This window comes from Canis aureus, chromosome 20, assembly GCF_053574225.1.
Source record: "Canis aureus isolate CA01 chromosome 20, VMU_Caureus_v.1.0, whole genome shotgun sequence".
NCBI classification, from domain to species: Eukaryota; Metazoa; Chordata; class Mammalia; order Carnivora; family Canidae; genus Canis; species Canis aureus.
The window spans coordinates 22,706,447-22,716,502 of record NC_135630.1 but is presented as its reverse complement, the minus strand read 5'-3'; the positions used below and the strand labels follow the sequence as shown (position 1 = coordinate 22,716,502).

At 45.6% G+C, this 10,056-nt stretch overlaps 1 protein-coding gene across 3 annotated transcripts; it reads left to right on the top strand.

Annotated features, from left to right (window-relative positions):
* Window positions 1-3,362: 3,362 nt before the first annotated feature.
* Window positions 3,363-9,847, top strand: SPRY1 (sprouty RTK signaling antagonist 1). Of its 3 annotated transcripts, XM_077861115.1 has the most exons (3): window positions 5,929-6,229; window positions 7,632-8,453; window positions 8,771-9,847. In XM_077861115.1, the coding sequence occupies exons 1-3, from the start codon at window positions 6,174-6,176 to the stop codon at window positions 8,805-8,807; spliced, it is 915 nt and encodes a 304-aa protein (XP_077717241.1). In that variant the 5' UTR covers window positions 5,929-6,173; the 3' UTR covers window positions 8,808-9,847. The 3 variants fall into 3 exon arrangements, with proteins under 3 accessions (XP_077717240.1, XP_077717241.1, XP_077717239.1); XM_077861114.1 differs by lacking the exon at window positions 5,929-6,229 and adding an exon at window positions 3,363-3,529 and having other exon boundaries at window positions 7,632-9,847; XM_077861113.1 differs by having other exon boundaries at window positions 5,935-6,229; window positions 7,632-9,847.
* Window positions 9,848-10,056: the final 209 nt, after the last annotated feature.

Below are 10,056 nucleotides of genomic sequence, written 5' to 3'. Positions count from 1 at the left end.
CATTCTTAAACATTTGTCTCTGAAGATGAAGATAGCAGTAAATCGTTATGGAAATGAGAGATTGCTAACTTTTGCTAAATCAAAGATTATACTATGTGATCTATTTATAATGAGGGCATTCAGAAGTCAAATCAGTAGAAGGGATGGCTAATTTTGTTTTCTTGTGAAAAAGAAGAACAAGTTAAGGCTCAGAAGGAACAATTAATATTAAGGAGGAGGAGAGAAGAGAGGATTTATTCTTCAATTGGCTAGATAAGAAATGAAGACTGTTTTGTACTAGGGCAAGATGTTTCCTTATACAACCTTACCATGTGGATTTAGTTAGTAAAATCTTTGATATATAGTAGTGATGCAGTTTGTCTGAACTCTTGTCACTTTGATTCTCTGTAAAGGCATATGACACTTAAGGAATAGAGGGCAATTCAGAGCCCTTCCATGTACATTTCTTTTTTTTTTTTCTTACAACTTGAAGAAAAATAGAATCACTTGTGACAAAGTACATAAATGATTAGTTGTAGAATTATAGAGTGGACAGAAACTCTACAAATCATTCAGTGCAATTTACTCAATGTATTGTTTGATTTGCCCACTTCCAGAATTTGAAACCAATACGGAACATTTGTGTTTCAAATAGGGCAGAAGGATGAGAATTAAGCTTATGAAAATAAAGAGAATGTTTATGGAAAATTTACAGAATAGGTTGGTCTATTTCTGTCAACTACAAAGACTGTTTACAAAAGGAAACTGAAAATAAAATGGCCTATCCTTGCCAGCTTTTCTTGGGAAGTATAGTAATATAGTGACTATTGCCCTAAAAGGAAAGTACAGACTTACTTCCATTCTTGATTCTTCATTAATTTATTAGATACTTATAAGCTATTTTACCAACTTATGTGATTATTTTGTTTCTCAACAAGATAAAAGATTATACTTTTTACCATGAATTCACAGAAACATAGGGAGAATTAATAAGGTATTATTTTTCAAGAGCTTGGAACACATTATGTTTCTGCTACTTTGGCAAATAAAGTAGATAAATGAGTAAGTTAAGCTTCTCAGTACTATACTCTTTTTTTTTTTTTTTTAAATCACTAGCAGTTGTGAGGAGTTACCAGATTGTTTTTTCATTTTATTTATTCTTTTTTCAAAAATCAAATCAGCAGAAGAGATGGCTATTCTTGTTTTTACACGAAAGTGAACAACACATCAGGGGTCACTCTTCATTCCACCTTATTCTTCACAAAATTGATTTTATTCTTTTAGACATATCTTAATTTTGAACTGAAAATTATTGTAAGATTTTCCCATGCATATTTACATTGTTTTTCCTTTCCAGGAAAATTTCATGCTCCCCTTATCCATTTCTAGCTAAGGCAAACTGAAATTAAACCTACTAAATAAAGAACAAGGTCTATTTTAAGCTAAAAGTTTAGAATTTTTACCAAGTCTTCTGAGTTGTAGGCAATCAAAAGATTTTATTAAATGTCTTCTAGATCAAGGTGGCAAGACAATATCTATATTTATTTGTAACCTAATATTGAAAAACATATTGATGTATTTTATTGCTAAATGATGTAAAGGGTCATTGGTCAATGTGGTTTCTTGATTTCTAAATAGAACATGACCCATGATGATGGTGTTATAGATAAAACTTCACAGATTTAATTTATTATTGTAATTCAAAAATACTTAATCACACAGATTGTAATTCAATACATCTGTGGTTGAAAGAGTTTGAAGCTTATTTGTAACAGAAATCTTTCAACTATATTTTAGTAGGATTATGGAAGTAGTGTTCAGTGCTCCCTCTCCTGGTTTTATCATATTGGTGAACTGACCTCTCATCCTAAAATTGTGGTGATAGCTGAGAAGACAACTTTGAAGAACCAAACAGAATGCTCTGATATGATATTCTATCTCTGATTTGACTATTCCAAGTCCATTCATAATGGCCAAGAAACCTATGCATCATTGGTTAAACTTCATTGCATCCCAAAATATGAGATCTAAGAAAAAAGAAAATATCTACAAAATTGATTTTATCCTTTTACCCTATTTTTTGGGTTTATAGTAAGAGTGAATATGTAGCCTTTTGGCCTCATTCTTTTCTTTTCTTTTTTTTTTTTTTTTTTGCTTCATTCTTGTTTTATGTTATTTTCTAGGGATGCTTTCTTCTTGTTGATGGTCTTAGCAATGCCCTAGCTTCCAAAAGAGGTTAATCCAAATACAACTTTAATGTTTTAAAGTGCTCAAACATTGAAAGTCTAGAAAACACTAGTTTCAACAGAATCATTTGTTATAGTAAAGAAGGAGCTTAAGCATTGAAAATTCCCATACCTAAATTTATACATGGTTTAGATTCTGGAGTTTTGTTTTGTTTGCCTTATTTTGTCAAAGACTAAGCTACTTATATCTAGTACCTGGAAAAAATACTTCTCTACTTACTATATATATTTTTGCTTTTTAGGTATCTTTTAAAAGGCTCTGTGGAGCCTTAACTTTCACATATAGTTCTCCTCACTGCAGCATAAAGTACACAATTTTTATAATAAATGTCTAAAATCCCATAATTTGTAAGAAAACAAAAGGTGAGTTTCCTACTGATTAAAATACTTTTTCCCCCCAGTAACACAACACATATCATTAAGAATTATAAAACTTCTTGGTAAATTATTTCTATTTTAATTGATTTCCAGTTGGCTGATTTTTAAAAATAAATGAGTTGGTTGCAGGTTTTTTTTTTTTTCAAAATTATGGAAATCAATTACAAAATTGAAGGAAGTTGGGATTTTTAAATTCGATTTTTAGGAAATTATATCACAAGACAAGGTAGAGCACTTACTATAAAATCTACAGCAGGAAATTTCACCTTTATGAGGTAACGTTATATACATTTGCAGTAAGGAGTGTCGCCTTTTGAACTTTCACATTTCACACATTCTGAATTTGGCTTTAAATAGTAACTGTAACGTTACATTATCATCTTCTTAATATCAATATACATTTTCTCTCTAGCTGATCAGAAGTGTTGGCTTGGCATACGACTTTTTTTTTATCTTCTTTTATTCCTCAAAACTATTTTCTAATTCAACCTTAAAGACAGTGTCCGCCAATCCTTTGACTGAGACTGATGACGAAATTTAAAGGGTTCTTCTGTGACAAACTGCACTTGTAGGGTCTTTAGAGGCCATCTCCAATTTTTAGAGGATGTTTATCACCCACGAGTGTACAGGGCAACATTTCCAAGTTGGTACAGATGCACGAGAGAGGAAACGACAGTTGGAGAAATCCTGTTCCAGGTTTTCAGGCAGCCCGAATGATTGACATATGATATCACTGGAGGCGTGTCCTGGAGTGGAGGTGGAGGTGGAGGCGAGCTGAAATTCTGCGGAGCTGGAGTGGGATTGCTCTGTAAGGCACGCAGTGGTTTGCAGAGTGATAGCAGCAGACAGAGCTCCTTACCCTGGATAAGGAACAGCTACAGTCGCTGTAAATGTGCCTGAAAAGCAATTTCCAATCTTTGCGTTAGGTAAGAACTGTTTCCTTCCTTTCATTCCGTAGGTATTTTAGGAAAGCTTAGGTGAGAAATGCTGGCTTTTGCAAGGAACTGAACATTTCTTTGAACTCGCTTTAGATCTAAGATTACTGGTTGCATTTCAAATTACCAGTAGCATTCCCAGTGCTAAAACGAATGCTCTTTAAAAAAGTAAACGCTACCGCTAAGAGGAAAAAGTAGGATCCTTTTCTTTTCTTTTCTTTTTCTTTTTTTTTTTCCTTATCCGAACAAGTCTGAAGTCTGAAACGGTCGGTTGTGTGAAAAACAGGGTGGTTTTTGCCGAAGAGGGGCTGGCACTCGGTGTGTGGACCAGTACATGTTGGTTTAGGCATTGTTGGCGACCGAATCCCGAGCGGAGCGATTGTTTAAAACCTGAATTTCCCGTCCCCTGTGTATTGATTTCCAATGCGCAGAGGCGTTGCTTGAACGTTGTTTGAACTCCTGGCATTCCAAGGGGCAAAAGCACTTCGGCAAAACGTGCAAGACTGCATGTTACTTTGGTTCGCTGCTGACACGCCGACTGTGCGCCGGCCTGTCAATCACTGCGAGCAGCAACAGCCAGCACATGGCAGCGGGGCTGCGGGCGGCGGGCGGCGGGCGGGCGGGCGAGCTGGCGGGCAGCCCACCCCGCTCCCCGCTCCCCGCTCCCGGCTCCCCGCTCCCCGCCGCCCGCGCGGCGCGTCCCGCTGCCTGCAAAGAAAGGGAAATTAATGTGCTGTTGTGTTTTGTTTTCCAATCGCCGATCCTCGGGAGCAGGCGTTCCGGCCGTGGAACCGGAGGGTCGGAGGACTGGGAGCGCGCGCTGCCCGGGAGAGGCGGACCCGCCAGGACCAGAGTCCCGGGGGCCGCTGTGCCCCCCACTTGCCCAGCGCGCGGGATCGGGAAAGTGCCTCGACCTGCGCGGGGGGGGGGTGCACGAAAGACGACGCCCCGCCTCTTCCCTTGGGAGGAATCCCCCCCAACCTCGCACCCTTCACCGCCACCCCTAAAACAGCGGGGCTAAAAAGCAAGACAAAACAAAACAAAAAAAAACAGAATATCCCCCGCACCCCGCCCCCCGGGGGAGCCGCAGCCCCAGCCTCGCGGGCGTGCGCTCCCGGGCCGCGCCGGGGCCTGCTTGGTTCCGCGAGGCGCCCGGAGACGCCGGTTCGAGCCCCGTCCCCGGCGCCGCGGAGTCTCGAACGCCCGTGACGTGGGCTTTTCAGTCGTCGGGGGGCCGCCTCCTTCCTCGGCCGCGGGGAGCGCTCGGACCCGAGGGAGGACTGTCGAGACCACCGCGTGCCCCGGGGGCCCGGCCCGCGCGCTGGTCTCTGCCGTTTTCTGAGACTCTCTCGCAGGGGACCTTTTTTTCCCTTCCTGTTCTTTCTCTCCCCCCCCGGCTCGCGGGAAGGGGCTGCGGGAGAAGCCCGAGGTGGATGCGCCCGCGCCGCGCGGCGGGAGGGGGGTCCGCAGGAGTGTCCCCCGCAGCCGGGAGGGGGGTTGGCCCGGCCTCGCGTCCTCCCCGCCGCGCCTGATGCGGGTCGCGCCGCTCCGGCCGAGGTGAGGGTCCCGCGGCCTCCGGGCGCCGGCGGGGGGCGGGGGCGGGGGCGGGCGCGGGCGCCGCGCGGCAGGTGCGGGCCCCGGGGCTCGCGGCCCGTCCCCTTGAAGGGACGCCTCCGCGCCCAAGCGGGACTCGGGGCGCCTCGGGGGTGTTGCCTCCGAGGAGCTGCCTCGCGCCGGCGGCGGGCTCCCGGGCGGGCTGTGGGCGCGGACGCGGCGGGGGGGGGCGGGGGCAGGCGGGGAGCCCCGGAGCCCCCCCGCCGTCCGCGCTGACCCCTGCACAGAACCAGGCTGCGCCCGAGCCCGCCGCGCCTTCCTCCGCGTTTGGCGGGGCGAGGGGAGGGGAGGGGAGGGGAGGGGAGGGCGCTGCCGCTTTAAAAACGGGAAGTCCGCCCTCCTGAGGTAATGGTAACCTCAGCCTCCTCCCCTCCTCCTGCCCTGCCCGGAGAGAGGGAGCGAGCGAGAACTTGTTTTCATTCATAACTTTTTCCTTTTCCTTCCTCTCCGTCAACTATTTATTCGCCGCTCCCCTGCGCTCGGGTGCAGAGGGCGCAGCTCCGCCGCGGCAGCTGGCGGCGCCGCAGCACTGGGGAGCCTGCCCGCTCCTCCACGGGCGAGCTCGGCGCCCGCGCAGCCCCGGGGGCCCGCCACGCTCCGGAGGAGGCCTTGGGCGGCGCGCGCGCCGGGGCGGGCTGGAAGCGCCCGGGGCTCCCGGGAGGGCGCAGCCGCGAAGGTAGCGGCCGCCGAGGCCCGTCCCCGCGGGCGGCGCAGGTTGCCGGGGACGCACCGCGCGCCGGCGCCGCGGGGCACGGGCCGCCCCGCCTCACACCCGACGCGCCGCGCGGTCTCCCTGGCCGGGGGCCTCCACGGACTCGGGTACCACGATCGTGTGAAGCGCAGCGTCCAGGATGCGCCCGGCGCCCTCGCCCCGCTCCCCGTAGGCTCCGTGCTCCTGGGCGTGTGGGATCTGCCCGCGTGCCTCGGGATGCTCCGCCCCGCGAGCGCCCGGCTGCGAGCGCTTTGCAAGGAGGGATGAGGTCTGCGTGTGCCGAGGCTCGGGCTGTGCTCGCAGCCCCGGATGGCGGCGCTAGACCCGGCCGGTCGGCAGGGCGGTCCTCCTCTAGCTCGGAGAAGGTACAGTGGGGCCCGGGGCGGGGGGCGGGGGTCTCGGCTGCGAGGACGAGGGTCGGGACTCCGGGACGTCAACGTGCAAGGCTGGATCTGTCGGCTTTCAGCCCAGTTAATGCTGGAACGGACGTCTCGCAGCCTTATCCCTGAGGCTGGGGTTTCTGGCTCCAGAGTGGTAGTTGAGAATGGACTTTTTTTTTTTTTTTTTTTTCTTCTTCTTCTCGTTCTTGAATTGGAATGGATCTGTGGACGTCAGGAGGAGTCTGTGTGAGAAATATTCTGGCTTGCTGTTAATTGAAAATGGAAATTCAGTGTTTTGTAGTGTGTGTGTGTGTGTGTGTGTGTGTGTGAAGAGTGCATCATAAATTAGAAGTAACTTACTCTTGGTGTGGACACATCGGAGATGCTTACTTTAATCAGGATTTTACTGTACTGACGACAAGAAGTACGTTGATTCAGATTTGGCAGTGCTTTTGAAAATCCAGATCTGTCCTGTAAAGACAGATTTTAAAATGAGAGGAAATGCAGGCAATTAAAATGGCCAGGATTTCTCCATACTACTTTAAAGGCCTGATACTTGTGCACGAAAGTGATCTTGTTATGTGAGTGAGACCTTCATTTAAACTTTAAAATAATCCTTTCATGATTTCAGATATGAATGCTTTTTAACATCACAGCGTTGTGCGCTGAGTTTTGTGTGCGTGCTTCAGAGCTATAAGACCCTGAGAACTGTTCTCTATATTAACTTTTGCATCTTGTAGATGAGTAATGAGCAAGCCTTAAGATCCTGGTTTCTGTGGAAAATGCCCTCTTATTTTGAGATTCCATTTTATTTGCAGTCTCCTGGATTTTTTTTTTTTTTAACGCGTGCAGTATACCTCGACTAGTTTCCTTATTATCAATCTCATGCTTGTAACAGCAAACAACAGAAAGGCAGAAGCATCAAAGCCATTCTTAATTTTTTAAAAAGTGGATATTTTCTTTTATGGAAAATACCAGTGAGCTAATGCTGAGCTTTCTCTAGATGAAAGCTATTCCAGGGCCTACACTCAATATTCCCTAGAAGGGCATACCCCATTTTAATTATTTGTTAGATTCACAAACAGGAAGACAATACTTCTTGATTCTGCCTTTTGGAAGTTGAAAAAAAACTTTTAATTTTTATGGCATGGGGTCTCTCGCTTGCATTCTTTTTCTATGATGTGGTCCTCAGCCTCTTGGAATTGGACCCTGGCCAGGACCCTAGCATCATTGTAATCCGCTGATGAAGGAGATCATTACCAGGTGGTTTAGGCAATTTGTGACTTGACAGGATTTCCCCCCCCCCCAAAAAAAAATGCTTCCTGTCATTTATTTTCTTTCTCTGTTTTTTTTTTTTTTTTTTTTTTCATCTTTGGTTTCCTTTTAGGATTTCAGATGCATGCCAGGTTTCTACTGATTGCCAGAATTCGAGATCACTACACATGGATCCCCAAAATCAACATGGCAGTGGCAGTTCATTAGTTGTGATCCAGCAGCCTACATTGGATAGCCGTCAGAGGTTAGACTATGAGAGAGAAATTCAGCCTGCTGCTATTTTGTCTTTAGACCAGATCAAGGCCATCAGAGGCAGTAATGAGTACACGGAAGGGCCATCTGTGGTGAAAAGACCTGCTCCTCGAACAGCACCAAGACAAGAAAAGCATGAAAGGACTCATGAAATCATACCGATCAATGTGAATAATAACTATGAGCATAGACCTACAAGCCACCTGGGACATGCAGGACTCTCAAGTAATGCCAGAGGCCCCATTTTGAGCAGATCGACCAGCACTGGAAGTGCAGCCAGTTCTGGGAGCAACAGCAGTGCCTCTTCAGAACAGGGACTGTTAGGAAGGTCACCACCAACCAGACCAGTCCCTGGGAATAGATCCGAGAGGGCAATCCGGACCCAGCCCAAGCAGCTGATTGTGGATGACTTGAAGGGTTCCTTGAAAGAGGACCTGACACAGCACAAGTTTATTTGTGAACAGTGTGGGAAGTGCAAGTGTGGAGAATGCACAGCTCCCAGGACCCTGCCCTCTTGTTTGGCCTGCAATCGTCAGTGCCTTTGCTCTGCTGAGAGCATGGTGGAATACGGAACCTGCATGTGCTTAGTCAAGGGCATCTTCTACCACTGCTCCAATGATGATGAAGGGGATTCTTACTCGGATAATCCTTGCTCCTGTTCACAGTCACACTGCTGCTCTAGGTACCTGTGTATGGGAGCCATGTCTCTATTTTTGCCTTGCTTACTCTGTTATCCTCCTGCTAAGGGATGCCTGAAACTGTGCAGGGGGTGTTATGACTGGATCCATCGCCCAGGCTGCAGATGTAAGAACTCCAACACTGTTTATTGTAAGCTGGAGAGCTGCCCCTCCAGGGGTCAGGGTAAACCATCATGATTTTTGGAAGTGGGTTGGACCTCCTGAACTTCTGGCTTTCAAGCTGTGGCTCTTAAAAAGATTCTATTAGATACTGGTTTTATTTTCTTTACAATTTTCCCGCCTTTCTTCCCCTGTTCCCAAGGTTTGACTCATGGATCTTACTCTTCTCAAACGGATGATCTTCAGTAAGAGTGGACTGTGAAACTGCACCTGGTTCCCACTTACAGCAAGAGCCTCTGCCATCCACTGAAGAGGGTATTGAGAGCTAGTGGGCTTTTGTGTAGCCTTTTTGTTCTGCAAGCAGCTTTTCAGAATTGTTGTATATGTGAACATACCTAGCTAGACACCTACCCAGTCACTCTACAGTGATTTAGAGCTGTTTTTGATTGGGTACTCTGGGAGCAGGGAAAATGATTTTTAAAGAAGCGACGTTTTTATTGCTTAAATAAGCTATGGTATTAAGTCTGTCTCCAGTTAGGGCTATCTTCATAGCATTGGACCCTCAAGAAGCGTGGGGGATATATTTTTGTTATAACATAAAAATTTTTCCTTTAACCACTGCCCTTTACTTGCCCCCAAAGTTCTCTCTCCTCAGTTTCTTATTCTGCAGATGCCAGGTATTTTTCTTTCGTATGTAATCTTAGATTTGCTTTACAATGTAAATCTTCACATTGGAGATATATTGGTTGTATCTTGCTCATCTTTATTCTGGCTTTCATATTTGTGAAGGATTCAACTGCCTTCCTTCCACACCCCACACTTTTTACCAAATTTCTCATCATTGAGGGCACTTGGGTAACTGAAGTTGATATTTATAGCTGATCGATCTATAGGTGTCACAGAATTATGCTGCCTAAAGTGATCTTGGCCCCTTAATGGTCCTTTTGGTCCCTTGGTGAGTTAACAGCTGAGTAATTCTAATTTTTTTGTGTGTGTTTTCATCGCCTTAACCACAAATTGTGGTGCTTTTTGTATATTTTATGTATAAATCACAAAGTTGAATTCTGACTATTTTTAAGACAAAAGTCTGTTAAACTTTTTTATTGTAAAGAATATTTATTATGCGAATCTCTATTATTTTATGATATTTATTGCAAAAGACTGTTGAAATGTACTCATGTCTGAATATAACAAAATATCAATACATAACGGAAAATAAGGTGACACGAAGAAAGTACATATGTTAACTATAATGCAGAAAATATATTAATTAATGAAACTGTCTCTTGATTCCTTCATTTATTAGCCTGTACTATTATGGTGGTGATTTTTGTCATTTGCTTTGACTCTTTCTTCATATGCACCCATTTTATTTCTTCTCTTTAACGTACTGAATCTAGACAGAGGTGAGCTCTAATTTTGAACTGGCTGTTTCCTGGAAAAGGCATTAATCAAAATTTTGTGATCCCAGTTGTTTCAACAAGTGCC